The sequence below is a fragment of the Staurois parvus genome, unplaced genomic scaffold (genome assembly GCF_062004578.1).
Source record: "Staurois parvus isolate SC_StPar_1 unplaced genomic scaffold, SC_StPar_1.0 ptg000290l, whole genome shotgun sequence".
In the NCBI taxonomy this organism is placed as follows: Eukaryota; Metazoa; Chordata; class Amphibia; order Anura; family Ranidae; genus Staurois; species Staurois parvus.
Window position 1 is genome coordinate 1,748,687 of NW_028318086.1, and position 21,570 is coordinate 1,770,256.

At 43.1% G+C, this 21,570-nt stretch overlaps 1 protein-coding gene across 1 annotated transcript in view; it reads left to right on the forward strand.

The window, feature by feature from the left end:
- EEFSEC (eukaryotic elongation factor, selenocysteine-tRNA specific) overlaps positions 1–21,570 on the forward strand; it is a 307,938-nt gene that overhangs the window by 152,606 nt on the left and 133,762 nt on the right. The window contains exon 5 of the mRNA XM_089682461.1: positions 12,263–12,901. Within this exon, the coding sequence (XP_089538587.1) occupies positions 12,263–12,901 (639 nt within the window). The remainder of the gene's footprint in view (positions 1–12,262; positions 12,902–21,570) is intronic.

The following is a 21,570-nucleotide window of genomic DNA, read 5'->3' on the forward strand; positions in this document are numbered from 1 at the left end:
TACATACCACATGGTGAACAGCTATTTCTTTAGAGCAGACAAAGGTAGCAATCTGCTACAAAGTTTGCTTGCCCGTTACGACCTGCTCAACACATAATTTGTGGGTGCAAAAGGGTGGGCTTTATCGCCCACATGCCACAAGTTGCATCACTGGGTGGCCAGTGTTTCTTTGCAGCTCTTGGTCCCTACTAACAATCAGCCGGCAGGACCAGCTCCCAATCATGGGACCACTGTGAAAGTCAATCACAGTGATCACTTGGTCGCCATTCTTTCCCTTCCCCAGACATTTAGAAATTTTAAAGGGTCCCTGAGACAGGCTGTGAGGGGTTAGAATCCATGCAATGTACATTTTCAACAAAAGTGGAGTTACTCTTAAAAGTGGAGTTCCACTCACCTGTCAAAAAGTAAAAGTCAGCTGCTACAAAAACTGTAGCTGCTGACTTTGCAAAAACAGCCACTTACCTGTCCCTCGGTCCCGTGGTGTGTCCCCCGCAGCCCGTTTCACCGGCCGTCCTGTATTCCTGGAGGCCGGCATCTTCAGTGTGGGCACCTGGCTGTGATAGCTTGCGGCTTCACAGCCGGGTACCCACTGTGCATGTGCGAGTAGCACTGCGCTTCATGAATGGTCCTATAGTCTTCTGGGACCTGTCACGTGCCCCAAAAGACTACAGGGAGGGAGGGAGGACACCTTCCGCTTCCGGTTGCCTAGGTGATCGGACCGGAAGTGGGAGCGGGTACCTGTCAAATTCGGGTACCCGCCCCCCCAAAGGTGCCAATCCTCAATAGAGGAGCAGTCCTTAAAGCGTAACTTCCCCTTTTGGGTGGAGCTCTGCTTTAAGCAGATGTCCAGTCAAAAGAAAGACCTGATCATTAAAAAATAAAATATCAAAACCTTCTTTTCCAGAGATTTGCCTTTTTTTCCTGCCTCAGTCTGATGGCCTTCATCTTTCAGGATCCAGGATTACCTGGACCCGCCTCCAGCCTGTAACTGGGCAGAGGGAGCACAGTGATGAGCTCATCTTACTGTCACTCTGCTCTCTCCCCCTATCAGCATGCATATTATTCTGGTGCTGCTTCTTCTGCTCAAATTCCTGCCCGGCTGTACAGGGACTGCAAGCGGCCGATAACGGGTTACATTCAGATACTCGCACTGCTTGCATTTAAAAAAAAAATAAATCTAACGATGTATTCACTCCCTGGTTATATCTCGCCTTGACTATTGTAACTCCCTCCTCATTGGCCGACCTCATCGCAGGCTATCCCCTCTTCAGTCTATCATGAATGCTGCTGCCAGACTCACCCACCTTACTAACCGTTCTGTATCTGCCACCCCTCTCTGCCAATCCCTCCACTGGCCTCCAGTCAGTGTCCTCCACCCCTCTCTGCCAATCCCTCCACTGGCCTCCATTCAATGTCCTCCACCCCTCTCTGCCAATCCCTCCACTGGCCTCCACTCAGTGTCCTCCACCCCTCTCTGCCAATCCCTCCACTGGCCTCCTCTCAGTGTCCTCCATCCCTCTCTGCCAATCCCTCCACTGGCTTCCCATTGCCCAACGGATAAAATTCAAAACATTAACAATAACATATAAAACCATTTATAACTCTGCCCCAAATTACATCACCGATCTTGTCTCCAAATATCACCCAAACCGTCCTCTCCGCTCCTCGCAAGACCTCCTACTCTCTAGCTCCCTTGTCTCCTCCTCCCATGCTCGTCTCCAGGACTTCTCCAGAGCTTCCCCCATCCTCTGGAACTCTCTACCCCAATTTATCAGACTATAGCCTACTCTGCTCACTTTTAGGCGATCTCTGAAAACCTATCTCTTCAGGGAAGCCTATCCTGCCTTCAGCTAATAATGGAATCTTCTATTCCTCCTACCAGTCCATCCCCCACAGTTACTACCTTTTGTACCACTAGCCCCTCCCTCCTAGATTGTGAGCTCCAAGGATCAGGGCCCTCCTATCCCTCTTGTATTGAACTATATTGTTGCTGTATTGTCTCCCGTTATATTGTAAAGCGCTGAGCAAACTGTTGGCGCCATATAAATCCTGTATAATAATAATAATAATATATAAATCCTGTATAATAATAATATATATAAATCCTGTATAATAATAATAATAATATAAATCCTGTATAATAATAATAATAATATATAAATCCTGTATAATAATAATATATATAAATCCTGTATAATAATAATAATAATATAAATCCTGTATAATAATAATAATAATATATATAAATCCTGTATAATAATAATATATATATAAATCCTGTATAATAATAATAATAATATAAATCCTGTATAATAATAATAATAATAATAATAATAATAATATATATAAATCCTGTATAATAATAATATTCATGATTACAGAGCTGGAGTTCAACTTTTTGAAAAAATAACTCTTTATTGGATATCAGGATAAGTTGATCGCGAACTATACGCTTCAAAGCCACCAATCAAATGTTAACTTGTCCACAGCAGCCAGTAAACAGTGACCTATGATGAAAAGTGGAATCTGATTAGCCGTTCCGGATTACTGCGCTGCGTACATCATCTCTTCCTGCCTGAAATTGACCTTGCCATCTGCTCGCCGGAGTAAATATTTGCGGTGATTTGCTCGGACCACTTAAACAGCTTGTATGTCAGTAGTAGATACTTTGCAATTCCCCGCAGACAGCTTGATAGTGTCTTATATAACAAGTACTGAAAATAAATTGCTCTAATCACGTCTCAGACTAGCGCAGTCTGGCCGAATACGAATCCCGACATTTAACGCAGTCTGCTATCGATTGTGGCTGCTCCGGAGGGGACTGGCTACATGCGTCTCACATATTCGGATGTAATTTGCTGAGAGATAAATGGCACTTAGTAATATTTATATCTAAAATGGCCGCGTGACGCGACCCCATTATGATGTCAGAAATACCGCAGGCCTTTCCGTTTAGAAAGCGGAGGGCTCTAGCTGCCAGAGACGCGGGTAGTCATGTTGAATTTTAAGTGGTTACTTCTCCACTTGCCGTAGCTGAGTAGCTAAAAAAAAAAAAGCGAGCGTTCGATGTGAACCCGATCTGGATCAAATTAAGGGCTCATTTAAACCACAATGCATGTGCGGTTTTTGTAACACGCTGTGATGCATTGTTACATGTGTCGCATTTGTTTTGTTTCTCTTTGTTTGCCTTGCAGTATGCTGCATTGAGGCATCGTTCACACCTATGATGTGTGTTTTTGATCCATTTTATAATGCTTTGTGTTTGTTTTTCAGCTTTTTTTTTTTTTTTTATTAAAGTGGAAATTTTTGTGTTACTGGGCAGATAAAAAACTCAAAACGCAGTAAAAAAAAAGAAAAAAACAGGCTACCATGCGTTTCAGAAGCTTCTCAATTTCCCACTCCAAAGACATGCTGGTAGGTGAATTGGTTCCTGTCTAAATTGGCCCTACATATTACATAGTTAGCCTGGCTGAAAAAAGACAGCGATGGCGATGGGACAGGAAGTGAAGGGAAATCTCCCCAGTGGGACACAGATGGCAAAATTTAAGCTGTTACATAGTTAGTCTGGCTGGAAAAAGACAGTGATGGCGATGGGACAGGAAGTGAAATCTCCCCAATATGACGCAGATGGCAAAATTTAAGCTGTTACATAGTTAGTCTGGCTGAAAAAAGACAGCGATGGCGATGGGACAGGAAGTGAAGGGAAATCTCCCCAATGGGACACAGATGGCAAAATTTAAGCTGTTACATAGTTAGTCTGGCTGAAAAAAGACAGCGATGGCAATGGGACAGGAAGTGAAGGGAAATCTCCCCAATGGGACACAGATGGCAAAATTTAAGCTGTTACATAGTCTGGCTGAAAGAAGACAGCGATGGCGATGGGACAGGAAGTGAAGGGAAATCTCCCCAATGGGACACAGATGGCAAAATTTAAGCTGTTACATAGTTAGTCTGGCTGAAAAAAGACAGCGATGGCAATGGGACAGGAAGTGAGTGGAAATCTCCCCAATGGGATACAGATGGCAAAATTTAAGCTGTTATAGCCTGGCTGAAAAAAAGACAACAGAACATCCAGTTCAACCATTAACAAAAAAAGTTATAATCCTACACCCACAGTTGATCCAGAGGAAGGCAAAAAAAACCCAGCAAAGCACGATCCAATTTGCTCCTGCTGGGAAAAAATTCCTTCCTGATCCCCCGAGAGGCAATCTGATATTCCCTGGATCAACTTTACCTATAAATGTTATATCCAGTTATATTCTGTGTATCCAAGAAACAATCCAGGACTTTCCTACAGCAATCCACTGAGCTGGCCAGAACCAACTCTTGAGGGAGTCTATTCCACATTTTCTCAGCTCTTACTGTGAAGAAACCTTTCCGTGTCTGGAGATTACATTTCTTTTCCTTCAGATGTAAAGAGCGCCCCCTTGTCCTCTGTGATGACCTCAGGGTGAATAACTCTACACTGAGTTCACCCAATTATGTGTATGTATGAGGCACTGCGAGATTGACAGTTACAAGCATGACTCCCGAAGGCAGAGGCATGATGGGACTTGTAGTTTAGGGACCTTAGATTGTACACCCCTTGAGGGTTAGGGACCTTAGATTGTACACCCCTTGAGGGTTAGGGACCTTAGATTGTACGCCCCTTGAGGGTTAGGGACCTTAGATTGTACACCCCTTGAGGGTTAGGGACCTTAGATTGTACACCCCTTGAGGGTTAGGGACCTTAGATTGTACACCCCTTGAGGGTTAGGGACTGATGTGAATGTACAATATATATGTAAAGTGCTGCGTAAAGTGACAGCACTATATAAGTACCTGAAATAATGTACACTGATTTTCCTGTTGTGGGTTTAGCAACACTTTAAAGCGGAGCTCCACCCAAAAGGGGAAGTTTTGCTTTAAGTCTTTGTCCCCCGCTCCCCATTAAGGATTGGCACCTTTGGGGAGCCGAATTTGACAGGTACCCACTCCCACTTCCGCTGCGATCGCCTATGGCCAGGGGTGTCAAACTGGCAGCCCTCCAGCTGTTGCGAAACTCCTAGATTGTAAGCTCCCAGGATCAGGGCCTCCTATCCCTCTTGTATTGAACTGTATTGTTGCTGTATTGTCTCCCTTTATATTGTAAAGCGCTGAGCAAACTGTTGGCGCCATATAAATCCTGTATAATAATAACTACAAGTCCCATCATGCCTCTGCCTTTGGGAGTCATGTTTGTAACTGTCAATCTTACAGTGCCTCATGGGACTTGTAGTTTGGCAACAGCTGGAGGGCCGCCAGTTTGACACCTTTGGCCTAGGCCAGGGGTAGGCAACCTGCGGCTGTCTAGCTGTTGTGGAACTACATTTCCCACGAGGCATTGCAAAGCTTACAAAACTGACAGTTACAGCTGTAACTTGCAGAGGCATGATGGAAATTGTAGTCCTGCAACAGCTGGAGAGCCACAAGTTGCCTACCCCTGGCCTAGGCGCTCAAAAGCGGAAGTTGTCCTCCCTCCCCATAATCTTCTGGGACACGTGACAGGTTCCAGAAGACTTCAGGGCCATTCACAAAGCGCAGCGCTTCTCACGCATGCGCAGTGGGCACCCGGCTGTGAAGCCGCAAGCTGTGCCCACACTGAAGATGCCGGCACCAGAGAGAGAAGACGGCCGATGCAACCAGCCATGGTGAGGACACCGCGGGACCGAGGGACAGGTAAGTGGCTGTATTTTAAGAGTCAACAGCTACAGTTTTTGTAGCTGCCGACTTTTTTTTTTTCCAGGTGTAACTCCACCTTAAAAGAGCTGATAAGGACAGGCAAGTAGACGTATCGCAGTGTGGAAACCTCACCTTGTCCGGCATGGCGTGTGCGTGGTGTTCTGTATGGAGATCACACGGAACTTTGATACAGACAATGGTGTATTTTCCTACACGTTCCAGTCCAGCGACTGATAAACAGCTTACTAAATCATTCATAGTGTCTCTTCTTGGGAACAAGAACCCTCCAGACAGGACGGCTCTGTGGCTGTCTCAAGTCTTTGCCAAAGCTGATGGCTTCTGTAGGCGATTTTCTTTTAAATTTCAATCAATTTCTCTTGTACGCGAGGGATAAAATGTGGAATCCAGCATTTTATGATCGTTTTTACAGTACATGGAGGAAAGGAAAGGCTAGTAAAAAGCTGTTGGGAGCATTTTAGTAGCGTTTAGTCCTCATGCACACGGGACGGGACGCTGGTACCTTTTAGATTTGTAAAATCACGTTAAAAAATTGAGATTTTCATCTTTCTTTATCATTTGTACATTAGTGTTTTTTGCATTAGCATTTGCGGTTTTTAGTGGGTTTTTATTTTAGCAAAAAATACTTTTTTTTTGGTCAAAGAAAGTCCAAAAATGCCGTTTTGCTGCGTTTTGCCGTGTTAGAGCATTTTTACAGCTAAAAAACTCCTCTAGAAACCCACTAGTCTTGAGGTTTTTTTCCAGCCAAAACACATCCCAGCCAAAAAACATTGATTCCAGTCTGTGTGTGCATGGACACATAGGATAACATGCTGGGGGGTTACTGGCTGTAGAGAAAACTGACAAAAGCCAAACACAGCCGCTGAAAAAATATCAAGTGCATGTCCAACAGAAAACACACCAAAGTGAATCAAAAACGCACTCACACCAGAAACTGTGCGTTTTACTGCTTGTTTTTGCATGCGCGGTGACGTGCATTGGTGCATTTAAGCTTGCATTCCTTTGAAGTCACTTCCGTCTTTTTTCTTCTTTGGGCTTTTATACGCACTGTGCTGTGTTGCAGTGCATTTTGCGCGTTTGCGATACAGAAAAGTGCAGCTTGAGGACTTAGTGTTATTTCTGCTGGAAATACTCCCCCCCCCCCCCCCCCCCCAAAAAAATTTTTTTTTAAATAAAAACATTTTTTATTATGCTCCTAGATACTGAAGCTGAAAAAACACTAATAGCCCAAAGTAATGTCTATGGACACATAGGATTATGCAGGCCATAGACGGGGAGAAAACTGGCCGTTTAAAAAAAAAACAAAAAGAAAAACGAAAAATCGGTCGTTCAGTCGACCGACGTTACCATCATTGTTTAAAAAAAAAAAAATTGGCTGATTTTCGTCCTGTCTACGGCCGGCACATATAATAGCGGTGTCCCTGCAGAGATCTCCGCTATTAATATTTGACATTTAAAAGTATAGCAAAGTTGCAACATTGTATCTATTTGTATCCATTTCGGATACAGATGTTTCTTTTAGGATACAAATAGATACAATGTTGCAACCGCAATACTTTTAAATGTCAAATATAATAGCGGAGTTCTGCAGGGACACCGCTATTAGATTTGACATTTATATGTATTGTGGTTGCAAACATTGTATCTATTTGTATCCGAATAGAAACCTCTGTATCCGAAACGGATACAAATAGATACAGATATTCTTTTTCTTTGGTCACGGCTCATGCGCATTTTTTTAATCGGTAAAAAGATCGGACGATTTGCCCATCATTGCTGTGAAATCGGCCGATGGGCAAAATCGGCCTTTTTTCCCCAATATGACCTATAAAAAAAAATGTGTCAAAATCAAGAAAACCGGCCGACCAATTCAGCCACTAACGATCCGAAAATCGACCGGCTATTTTTTTGGACGAATTTTCGGCCAGTTTTCTCCCCGTCTATGGCCTGCATAACTCTATTTAGCTTCTAGGAGCTTAAAAAAAAATGATAGTGTGCATGGAGCCTAAATGTTAAAATGTTATAAAAATGATATAATCATCAAAGTTTATAAAAATTAAATATTAATCATTTGCCGCCCGGCCTATAGCAGTTTGGCGGCCGCAAAAATGCATTAGCTTTCTGGGGTGTACGTCATTTGGTGTCCTCCTGCACATGCACAGTTCGCGCGGTTGCAGAGCCGCGCAGCGGCGCGATCTGTCACCGGCCGTGTACCTTGGACACGGCCGATGACAGATCTGAGTACCGACCCCATTGCTGGTACCATGTGACCTGCTGTGACCAATCACAGCAGGTCACATGACAGTTGTATACAATGGATGGCTTCATTCATGCCATCCATTGTATAATAGTGTCTAGCTGTGAATGGTCACAGCTAATCACATGCACAAAAAAAAACCAAAAAAAAAAAACCTGAATGAATCGATGTCATTCAGGTAAATGCTTGCTTATAGCAAAGTAATTCTTTGCTATAAGCAAATTGTGTAAAAAAAAAAAAAAAAAATACTGATCACTTCCCTAAAGTAGTACAATGTTACTATGGTAACATTGTACTACTTTGGTCATAGTAAAATATAAAAAAAATCTTAAAAAAAAAAAAATGTAATAAAAAATTAAAAATAATAAAAAAATATATATATATTTTCATACTGTCACCAGTCAGTGTCCCTGATCACCGCCATGCCAGTTATATGATGACGCTGTACTGCACTGGTGACAGTATGTAAAAAAAAAAAAAAATTAAAATAATTTTTTTATTTTTTCATTTTCTGAAAAATTATGACAAAAAAAATACAACTTCAAAAAACTCGCCATGCCTCTTATGAAGTACGTCGGACTGTCTACTCTGCAAAAAGGGGTCATTTGGGGATATCTGTACTGTTCTGACATTTGGGGGGATATCTGTACTGTCCTGACATTTGGGGAATATCTGTACTGTCCTGACATTCTTGGACCTCAAGAAATTAGATTGCCTGTCAGTACTTCAGGATTGATCAATTTCACTGTTCAACAAATTTTTATTTTTTGCCAGTTTTGGAAACAAAAGGATCCATTTCTTAATGAATTTCACATTCTGAGTTCAAATATAACAATGAAATTTGTCAATTGGCTCTAGTTTTTCTGTAAACGGAAAGTTTTCTACTATAGGCGTAATGACTACATAATGCACAATAATTATATAGATAGATGTCTTTCCACAAATATAAAGCAAGTGATATTGACTACATAACAAAGCCTAAATGGCATAATATATTGCATAGGATTACCAAGAAAAATTATAGCCATAAGCTAAGTTGAATCATTTTAATACTTAGGATTCTCACTAGTTTTGTCTTCAGTTTGTGTCGGTTTTGCTTCTCTTGGCTTTTCTCTTGTATTCGAGGAAAGGGCTCTCTCTTACAACTGCACGTGACTACACGCTTCAGGTTCTTCCTCACTTGACTCAACCACAAAGGATTCTGGTGCTTTAGGAATTGATAGCCCCTCTCCATGAGGAACTGGACGTATTGCCGATGGAATATTTGGATAGTGCACAGATAACTTTTTCTTCTTATTTAGCCCTTTTACAATTGGAGGCACCATACAAAAGTAACAATTACTAACATGATCTGTTGGCTCTCTCCAAATCATTGGCACAGCGAAAGGCATAGATGCCTTTTTTCCATTCAACCATTGCTCCAGTGCCGTCCCACAAGAATTGCAGCATATATGTGGTGCCCAGCTCTTGTCCTGGTCTCCTATCTTGCAGCCAAAATACAAGTTGTAGGCTTTCTTAATCATTCCTGTTATCCTCCTTTTTTGTGAGATAAAAGTTATTTCACCGCAGATATAGCAGAAATTATCTGCTTTATTCACACAAGTTCGAGGCATTACTGAGTAGCCTATATAAGCATAAAACGAAATGTAAAGACGCTGTCCAACTCCAATCAGCTACAGATACTGCAGCTTTTATGCAGTGAAGTGATGCAATTAAAGGCTAATTTTGCATCATCTCAGTATACATGCAATTTTCTATTGGTCACCAGTATCAATTGCGCAATATGCAGCTGAAGTTGCATCATAATTTTGAATGGCTTACGTCATTAGATGGGTGAATATATCATGGAAACTAGAGCCAATCAACATTTTTTATGGTCATTTTCGTTTTCAGCACCCCAAAATTATGTAAGATTAGCTAATTTTATGCCCAAAACTTTTTACCTGTTGAACAGTATTTTCAGATCTATACCATAGTTTGTGAACTCTATAACTTTCCAACAAACTAAATAATACATCCTAATTTGGGTTATTTTCACCAAAGACATGTAGCAGAATACATCTCGGCCTAAATTTATGAAGAACAATTATTTATTTGTAAACTTTTATAACAGAAACAAAGAAAAACGTGTTTTTTTTTCAAAATTTTTGGTCATTTTTTATTAATTTAGCAAAAAATAAAAACCCCGGCGGTGATTAAATACCACCAAAAGAAAGCTCTAGTTGTGTGAAGGAAATGATAAAATTTTAGTTTGGGTACAATGTTGTATGACCGCGCAATTGTCATTCAAAGTGTGAGAGCGATGAAACCTGAAAAATGGCCTGGGCAGGGAGGTGTAAAATTGCCCGGTATTGAATTGGTTAAACACCAAAAAGAAGGGGAGATGTTCTCTTGTCACAACCATTGTCACAGGGCTGTATGGTTTGAGTGGCCGGATTTTACATGCTACTGATTTCCTCTGATTTGTAAGGGCGTTGATGGTGTTTGTGCTTGTTTGTTTGTGACTGTTGTATGTTCTGACTGCTTACCTGTTATGTTATTATGTTGTCTCGTGATTATCCTTTGTCATATGTATTGGGTTTGTTGCCTATGATAGTTTGATGTTTGGTTTTTGTTTTGGATCCTCTTTTCTGTATTATGTACCCTTATGCAGACCATAGACGGGTAGTTTATCGGCCGTTTTTTCATCCGATAAACGAAACATTGTTCGTTCGTTAAACCGACGTAACCACCAATTATTATGAAAATCGGCCGACCAAGTCATGAAAATCATGACATATAACAGGAAGTGATGTCATTTTTGACCTTTCAGACCCTCCCCCACTATACAGAGAGCATATTCTTTTCGTAAAAACGATCGTACGATTTGCCCATCATTGCCGCGAAAATCGGTCGTTTTTCACAAATTTTCCAACTACGATTTTGTGTGAGGCTGCATTCATTGCCGTCTTGGCTCACAGGTTGGACACTCCTGTTGTAAACAGACATCAAGAGAAGGTACAATAAAAAGAACCAATCAAATGATTACATTTGAAAAAACGTGGTAAAATGTAATATTACCCGCTTCCCGTCCGGCCCATGTATATAAACGGCCGGACGGGAGCAGTGCAGGAGTGGGTGACCATTTATAAACATCCTCCCCGTTCCCTGCTTGTGTGCGCTCCCTGGGGGCGCACAGCACCACGATCCAGTGCCCACTGTGTCTTCCGAACACAGCGGAACACTAATCGTCACACGGGACCTCTGTGCGAGGTCCCAATCAGTGATCACATGAAGAGTAGTAAGCAACATGTCACTTCTGACATCATTGCTTACTACGTGTGAAATCTGTGAATCATCACAGAGATCACATGGTACAAGGCTATTCACAGCAGCCTTGTACCATGTGACAAGCTGTGACCAATCACAGCTCACACAGTATTTCTCAATGGCTGCAAGAATGCAGCCAGAGAGAAGAAATGATTGCTTTTACAGCCTTTATGGGTGTAAAAGCAATCAGTGTAAAAAAGAAAAAAAAAAAAGAAAAAATCTTCATCATCCTCCACAAGTAAGTACAGTGTCACCATGGTGACACTGTACTGCTAGGGTGATGGTATGTTAAAAAAAAAATAATAATATAAAAAATAAAATAAAAATGTAAAAAAACAATTTAGAAAAATAATTTTTGGTTATAAACTAATTTGGGTTATTTTTTTTTTTTTACTAAAAAGATAACTGAATACATTTTGGGCAAGATTTATGAAGAAAGATTATTTATTTGCAAAATTTTAAAACATTTTTCAACATTTTTGGACTTTTTCATTTATATAGCAAAAAACATAAAAATCCCAGTGGTGAATGAATACCACCAAAATAAAGCTTTATCTGTCTCAAAAAAATGCAAAAAAATTAATTCGGGTACAGTGTTGCATGACCGCGCAATTGTCATTCAAATTGTGATAGCACTGAAAGCTGAAAATTGGCCTGGACAGGAAGGGGGTGAAAGTGTCCGGACTGGAAGGGGGGGGGGGAAAGTGTCCGGACTGGAAGGGGGGGGAAAGTATCCAGACTGGAAGGGGGGGGGAAGTGTCCGGACTGGAAGGGGGGGAAAGTGTCCGGACTTGAAGTGGTTAATAACCCAACAAGGGGTCAAATTCCCCACAGCTTTTCCTGAAATGGAGCAGTCAGGAATTTTTCTTTTGATTCCAAATTCAGCAAAATCCTCCATTTTAAGAAGTGTCTTTACTCTTTATGTCTGATATCAGATTTGGACGAACTTGTTATTTAGATTCTGTTTTGTTGTTCCAGGTGACCAAAAAAGTGAAGAGCATGCAGATGTTTCACCGTCCTGTGAACAGTGCCATGCAAGGGGACCGACTGGGCATCTGTGTCACTCAGTTTGATCCCAAGCTGCTGGAAAGAGGACTTGTCTGCACCCCAGAGTCCCTGCACACCATCCACGCCGCCATAATATCGGTGAACAAGATACCATACTTCAAAGGATCGCTCAACACCAAAGCCAAGTTCCACATCACCGTCGGCCATGAAACTGTCATGGGGAAGGTCATGTTCTTCAGTCTCCCTCCTCCCCTCAACCAAGAAGAATCCACCAATGGTTTTGACTTTGGCAAAGAATACTTGTACCAGGATAGCTACCTTACAAAGGAATCAACAATTCCAGAACAGGAGAAGGCAGATGGTCAACATGGGTGCGATCTCCTACCCAAGCAGCAGTGGGCCCTCTTGGAGTTTGAGAAGCCAGTCACGTGCCCCAGGTTATGCCTTGTCATTGGCTCAAAGCTGGACACGGATATTCATTCCAACACCTGCAGATTAGCTTTCCACGGGATCCTTCTGGACGGGGCGGAAGACAAAAATTATACAGAGACCTTTCTTCCCAAGCTGAAAGTCTTCAAAATGAAACACAAGGAAGGGCAAGTTGAGAGGGTAAGGGCCGTTTTCGTCTTCGTCAGTATGTGAGGTTTTCTTTTACAGGTTAGCTATGCAGCAAGACTGGAGTAATATCAATGTGTATGCATAGCCAAAACTTTTTGGGGGTTAAAACCCCTGGCACTTTTTTTTTTTTTGCTGTCTGTATCCATTCTGGAGTTTTTCTCTAAGTTCTTCCTCTATTTTTTTAACCACTTATTTGTAATCCAATGGCGCCACCATTGATTTTGAATTTGACCAACCAAGTCTTCAGTTTCACCTCATGTTGCCACAGAAAAGAATTATCGTGGCTGGGAATCTTCTTTTCTTTCCAGGTCACAAATTATGCTCATTTCTTTTACGATTATAGTTCTCACACTATTCATCATTGATTAGAAATTTGTATGTCTATAACCACTTCAAGTCCGGACACTTTCACCCCCTTCCTGTCCAGGCCAATTTTCAGCTTTCAGTGTTGTCGCACTTTGACAATTGCGCGGTCATGCAACGCTGTACCTATATGAATCTTTTAGCATTTTTGTGAGACAGATAAAACTTTATTTTGGTGGTATTCATTCACCACTGGGATTTTTATTTTTTTTGTTATATAAATCAAAAAGTCCAAAAATGCTGAAAAAAGGTGTTTTTCTTATAAAATTTTGTAAATAAATAATCTTCATAAATCTTGGCCAAAATTTATTCAGTTATCTTTTTAGTAAAAAAATAACCCAAATTAGTTTATAACCAAAAATTATAATTTTTCTAAATTGTTTTACATTTTTATTTTTTTTTTATATTATTATTTTTTTTTTTTTTAACATACTGTCACCCTAGCAGTACAGTGAAGATTTTTTTTTTAATTATTTGTTTATTTTGTTTATACTGATTGCTTTTACACCTATAAAGGCTGTAAAAGCAAAAATTTCTCCTTCTCTCTGGCTGCATTCTTGCAGCCATTCAGAAATACTGTGTGAGCTGTGATTGGTCACAGCTTGTCACATGGTACATGGCTGTTATGAGTAGCCTTGTACCATGTGATCTCTGTGATCATTCCACACGTAGTAAGCAATGATGTCAGAAGTGCCATCTTGTTTACACCTATTCATGTGATCACTGATTAGCTGATCACATGATCACATGATCAGGACCTCACACAGAGGTCCCGTACAATGATCAGTGTTCCGCTGTGTCCGGCACCGGATCGCGGTGTTGCGTGCTCCCAGGGAAGCAGGGAGGATGTTTATAATTGGCCACCCGCCCCTGCACTTCTCCCGTCTGGCCATTTATATACAGTGATCACATGATCGGGACCTCACACAGAGGTCCCGTACAGCGATCGGTGCTCCAGACACAGCAGGCACCGGATCGCGGGGGCTGCGCGCTCCCAGGGAGTGGCGCACAAGCAGGGAAGCGGGGAGGACATTTATAAATGGCCTCCCGCCCCTGCACTGCTCCCGTCCCTGCACTGCTCCCGTCCGGCCATTTATATACAGTGATCACATGATCGGGACCTCACACAGAGGTCCCGTACAGCGATCGGTGCTCCAGACACAGCAGGCACCGGATCGCGGGGGCTGCGCGCTCCCAGGGAGTGGCGCACAAGCAGGGAAGCGGGGAGGACATTTATAAATGGCCTCCCGCCCCTGCACTGCTCCCGTCCCTGCACTGCTCCCGTCCGGCCATTTATATACAGTGATCACATGATCGGGACCTCACACAGAGGTCCCGTACAGAGATCGGTACTCCAGACACAGCAGGCACCGGATAGCGGTGCCGCGCGCTCCTAGGGAGTGCGAACAATTCAAAATGGCAGGCGCCGTTTATGATCGGCCGCCCGCCCCTGCACTGCCACCGTCCGGCCGTTTATATACAGCAGCCGGACGGGAAGTAGTTAAACGACTTTATATCATTTACATCCAAAATACGAACATTCCCCTATGTTTTGCAATCCAACCTCCCACTGCCCCCCCCCCCACCCAACAATTTACCCCGGTCCATAAAGCTCTTCCCTTCTCTTTCCAACTTTCCATTCTATACCAGTGATCTTTCTCTTCAGTCCTCCCTTCCGACTCTTCCTTTTCTTACTATTCTTTCTTTTCCTCCAACCTTTTTTTTCCCTTCTCCTATTCCTGCTACTGATTTACAGAACATTCCCTTTATTCTCCAACCTCCAATCAGATCCCTGGGCCTCCCACTACTTCCATATATTCTCCAGATGCCTTGAAGTCAGGCTATCCTCATTCCTTTCTGAATGTACCCATATTACCTTCGTCTGGATGGTAGAACTCCTCCATCTTCTTTATATATTCCAGCCTGTCTAGCCAATCCCTTGTTGTTGGAGGCTCCTGTACCTTCTAAAATTTAGGAATAAGCCCCTTAGCCGCACTGATTAGATGGTATAATACACTGTTTTTATTCTGCTCCACTGGTGCTTCTGTCCTATAAAACAAACACACCCACGGACAGTGGTGTATTTAGGTTTTGTGCTGCCCTAGGGAACATGAAAATCGGCCACCCCTCCCTGGCAAAGAGAGAACCTCACACAAGACCAGACCCCCCTCCCACCCCCACACCCACGTGGAGAGAGCCTGACAGTGACCAACAACACCCCTGCCCCATATTCCCCCCCCCCCACCCAAGAGAGCCTTCCACTAACACCCACCCCCCCCCCCACACACGGCAGCAGAGCGAAAGACACTCACCTTCACAGCTCTGGACATCCCCAGGAACGACAGTTGGGCTCTGCATACACCATCAAGAAGCCCATCTCGAATCCCATCTGGTCCCCATGCCGCATATGTCCCTTCTTCCAGGGGGCAGTGCTGCCCCCCTAAAAAATGCCACCCTAGGCAAATGCCTTGTTTGCCTTGTGGTAAATACGCCCCTGCCCACGGATCCTTCTGTATCGTTGTCCCCAATATCTTTTGTATGAACTGGATGACATCTTGCCAAAACCCCTGTATTTTTGGACAGTCCCACCATATATGTCCGATATATGTTCCGTTAGATCCACATCCCCTCCCAACATAATGGTGAGACTTCTATCTATCTTACGTACAACACATTTATAGTTCATTTCAACCGTGTTCATGATAATCGCCCCAGGTGTTAATTTAAACATTTTATTTTACTGTGATTCATTCATTTTTTTTCCCAGTTCCCTTTCCCATTTCTCTAAGAACAGTGGAGGACCTGCCCCACCCCCCCAATTCAACAAGAATTTTATATATCCCAGAAGTAACATATTTTGGCGCCATACTGGAACCCAACATCTTTTCAAATGGTAGCATGTCCTCCGTCATCCTCATTGGTTGGGGCAACTTCGCTACAAAATGTCTTAATTTACAATATCTCAGTTCATCTAATGAACTTTTTTACTCTTTAAGTCTTGAAAAGTACCCAACTTCCCTTTAACTACTATATCCTCCATTTACATCTTTACCCTAGGTTCACATCTGTGCGGGTGGTGCCGCTGCGGATCCGCACGAGAAGCCGCACCACCCACACGGAGAATTGAGGACCCGCGGGCGGGTTCCATTGAATTAGATAAGGACCAAAAGTGTCCGTTGATTATCTGCTCCTGTCCTAATTAATCATTCTAGCTAGCTTTGGAATGTGCGCACACTGGAAGAGACTCACACTGACACAAAAGTTCAGTCTATGAACACTTCTAATTTATTATAATGAGACAGTGAGCTTATATATGCAAAATGATGCAAGAGTCACGTGTGAACAGCATAAGCATTATATTAGTCTTTGATTGGTCATTTCCACAGGAATACAATCTCCGTCATGGTATAGATGTGATCTTCTTCCAAGTCTTATCTTATAGAAAGAAAAACATTCCTTTGTCTCACATTGGTACGATGGGAGGGGTCGGTGCATGTGAGCAGACATTTCTTAAGCAAGGATTTCTTAAAGTACCACAAAGTCCAGCAGGCAGAAAATATTCACACAACTTATGTATTCATACTAAACATTTATAAATATGAAGAAAGAAATAGTATTAAAATATAAAAATAAATATGTAGAAAAATGTGTAGAAAAAAAACATATATTTATATATTCAATAGGAAACGAAATAGGCATTTTACCAAATCCATAACACCATTACTTCTAATGGCACGCCACCTGCACTGGAAAACGCAACAGTACTGGTAACCGAGGTTCCCGTGTGGGCTGCGTTTTCCAAAGAAGTGCAGGGACTTCTCCCTGCGTGTCACGGGCACGGGAGTCCATTCAAATGAATGGGCTCTCGTGCCCATGCAAAACGCGGCCGTAAGGCCGCATAGATGTGAACCGGGGGTTAAACCATTTCCCCGAAATGTTATCCTTCCCCCGGTGGGAAAAACTCAGTACCCACCTCAGTTCTTCCTCTAGATGTAACAATGTACAAGTGAGAAGAAATCTCTACAACAATCTCAGGCCTCATTTACAGGGCCAAATCAGACTAGGCTGGATGGCCATGACCAAGAGCACAGCTATGTGCAGACAGTTGCACCCAGGAGGCCGGTACAAAGCAACGACAAACAGTAATCATAGTTGTCTGCCGGTGTTCAGATGTAATTGCACAGCCTGCGATTACCTGCGGTTAGAAACATGATCATCCCAGGTGACCCATGTGTTTGGCTGTCACAGTAGTTACATGCTGGTTCCCAAACATTAGTACAGACCGAAAGCTGTTTTTGACAGATCATTCTCTTGTGCTGGGGGTGCGCAGCGAGCGTGATCCCAGCACACAAACCTCTGTCCCCCATAGACACCAATGGGCAGTATGTGGGCATTAACCCCCCTGGCGGTATTCCCGAGTGTAGCTCGGGGTTAATTATCAGTGCCAAAAGCAGTAACCCTGAGCTACACTCGGGAATACACTGCAGCGTTGCTCCGGGATCCCTCAATCACTTACCTTGTCCTGTGCTCCCGCGATGTCCCCCCTGCAGCGTCCCTGGCCATCTCCTCCAGCCGATGCCGGCATTTGTCTTCCGGGTTCCGTTCCCTGCGACGTCGGGATGTACGGGGAACGGAACTGGCGGGAAATTCAAAAATTTTAAAAGTGACATTCACTAAATTCACTAAAATCACATAGTATAACATTCCTGTATCAAACCATTTCACATACATTTTGTCCCGAGTGCTTTGTCCGGCGCCCTGCCTGCATTTTTACTGTTCTTTCTGCCTGGAAACTGAGAAATGTCCATGGCGTCCAAAAAGCGTCCCTTTAGGTCAAAAGCGGTTTTAGACCGGCTAGAGAACAGCGATAGTAAATCAGAACCACTTGCAGAATTGAGTGATAATGATTCGTGGGGGAAATTCCTCATCAGACACTGAAAACGATTCTGCGACTTTGCTCAGCGATATGCGAACTTGGCGCTCTATTTCACATTTCAGTGTTTTTGGTCTGATTACATTATTGAATTAAATTTGTTATTATATTATTATTTTTTCTGATTATTAAATTATAATTTATGATTTCGTGTTTCAAGTTTTATCATACCCGGGATGTTTACTAGACTCTTGTTCGGACAGATTTCAGTGAGTTATTCCAACGAATTACAGGCCTACAATAAAAAAACAACATATTTCCGTGCAAAAAAATGTACCGCTTTGAGCACAGAAATACGGACATAATCAGACCGCTAGGGAGGTTAAAACCCACCTTTTTGCTGTCGCACAGAAGGTTGGTATGTGGGTGTCAAGATGTTAAATAAAAAATTTAATTTATTTCAGCTTATTATTATTATACAGGATTTATATATTATTATTATTATACAGGATTTATATATATTATTATACAGGATTTATATATTATTATTATACAGGATTTATATATTATTATTATACAGGATTTATATATATTATTATTATTATTATACAGGATTTATATATTATTATTATTATACAGGATTTATATATTATTATTATTATACAGGATTTATATATTATTATTATACAGGATTTATATATTATTATTATTATACAGGATTTATATATATTATTATTATACAGGATTTATATATATTATTATTATTATACAGGATTTATATATTATTATTATACAGGATTTATATATTATTATTATTATACAGGATTTATATATATTATTATTATTATACAGGATTTATATTATTATTATACAGGATTTATATATTATTATTATTATTATACAGGATTTATATAGCGCCAACAGTTTGCTCAGCGCTTTACAATATAACGGGAGACAATACAGAACAATACAGTTCAATACAAGAGGGATAGGAGGGCCCTGATCCTGGGAGCTTACAATCTAGGAGAGCCAAATGACTTGGTAGGCCTTCCTGGCCCCTGGGGTACGAGCCCAGTTAAAGGGACACTGGGGCAGGCGGGAAGGGGTTAAGATCCTATTGAAATGGGACCATTGTGGCCCTTTTTTTTTTTTTTTAAATTTACTGCTCCTAAGCCACAGCCGTGTCTTGTAGTGTGTACTGAAACATCTCATTGCAGATCCATGTGTTCTCTTTTGTTGGTCCCGGACCTTGCATGCAATGTTCTCTCCACGGCAGGCTGCGCCGAGCCATTGACTTTTATTGCCAGGCCCACCGGGAGAGCGTATGAAAGCCAGGTGGAAGTGAGGTGGAACCCAGTGCGCTTCTACTTCCAGCGTCTGTGTAAACTCGGTCAGAAACCGCGACGGGGACTCTACAACGTATACTTTGCTGCAGCTGGCAGACTCTGCAGGACATGGAGAGGTTTACAAGGTTTACTCTCGTAAAAGTTTCCTTTTTACTTATATTGAACGTGATTTATTTGTTTCTCAAAGCAGAGTTTATGTTAGCTTGAGGGAAACGAGGAACTGCGATGAAACTCCAAAAAAAACAGAAAGAGATTAAAGAAGAAACATTGCCTAAGTGTATACACAAAGAGTAAACAGGTAAAGGAATGCTCCAGCCAAACACCCAATGGCCACAACCTACCTAAGGCTCCAATGTACCTCTAGATTCTTGCTGCCACTGAACTGACCCAAGTGCGCTGCCACTGAGCCAGCACGCACTTTCCCACTCTCCTCATTGCACTGCTGCACGTTTCCCTGGTCGCTGCCACTGAGCCAATGGTGCACTTTTCTACTCCCTAACTGCGCATCCCAGTTTGATGCCACTTTAGCGCACTTCCCCACTTACTGCCACTGCATCAACTCGCATTTCCCCCACAGGCCACCACTGCACTGACGCACACTTCCCTCACTGGCAGCCACTGCTCCAAAGCACGCTTTCCCCACTGGCTGCCATTGCACCGGTTCTTGCTTCCCCTACTTATCAGCACTGCACCGTTGCACACTGTCTTTACTGGGTGCCACTGCATGGACACACAGTTTTCCCAATGATTGCCACTGCAACATCATATAGTTCCTCGCTGTCCACCACCACACAGATGAATGCTTCCCCACTGGCTGCCACTGCACCAATGCACATTTCTTCACTGGCTGCCACTGCATGGATATACGCTTCCTCACTGGCTGCGACTGCAGCAAAAGCATCCTTTCTCCACTGGCCATCACTGCACCGACATGCACTTTCACCACTGCACGGACGCACAGTTTTCCCACTTGCTGCCATTGCACCAATGTACATGTCTTCACTGGCCGTCACTGCATAGATGTCCACTTCCTCACTGGCTGCGACTTCACCAAAAGCAACCTTTCTCCATTGGCCATCACTGCACCGACGTGCACTTCCCCTACTGGCCACCACTGCACGGACGCACACTTCCCCCACTTGCTGCTATTGCACCAATGCGCACGTCTTCACTGGGCGTCACTGCATGGATGCATGCTTTCTCCTTGGCTGCCACTGCACCAACACACACTTCCCCCACTGGCCACCAATGCACGGCCACACATCTTCACCCACTTACTGCCATTGCACCAATGCACACGTCTTTATTGGACGCCACTGCATGAGTGCATGCTTCCTCACTGGCTGCCACTGCACCAACACACACGTCTACACTGGGCGACACTAAATGGATGCACGCTTCCTCACTAGCTGCCACTGCACCAACACACACGTCTTCACTGGGCGACACTGCATGGATGCATGCTTCCTCACTGGCTGCCACTGCACCAACACACACTTCCCCCACTGGCCACCAGTGCACATATGCACACTTCCCCCACTTACTGTCATTGCACCAGTGCACTAGTCTTCACTGGTTGCCACTGCATAGATGCATGCTTCCTCACTGACTACCACTGCACCAACGCGCATGTCTTCTCTGGGCACCACTGCATGGATGCACGCTTCCTCACTGGCTGCCACTGCACCAACACACACTTCCCCCACTGACCACCACTGCACGGACGCACACTTTCCCCACTTGCCACCACAGGACCGATGCACACTTTCCGCACTGGCCACCATTGCACTGATGTAAACTTTCCCCACTGGCTGCCACTGTACCGTTGCACACTGGCCGCCACCGCATTTCCCCATTCACCACCACTGCACCAACACGCTTTATTGTATTTATCCCGTTCATTAGATAAAGCGCACGTTTGCTAGTTTTCTATAAACTGAGGAAGTAACTACATTTGGTTTTAGTTTAGGCAGCCCTTGTGAGGCATGCTGGGACTCCTAGTTCACCTGCAGGTAGGAGGCCTCAGGTTATCCCGCCCGCTGTAGCTAGCCAGCGGCGTGTGTCAGGAGCAGCGATGC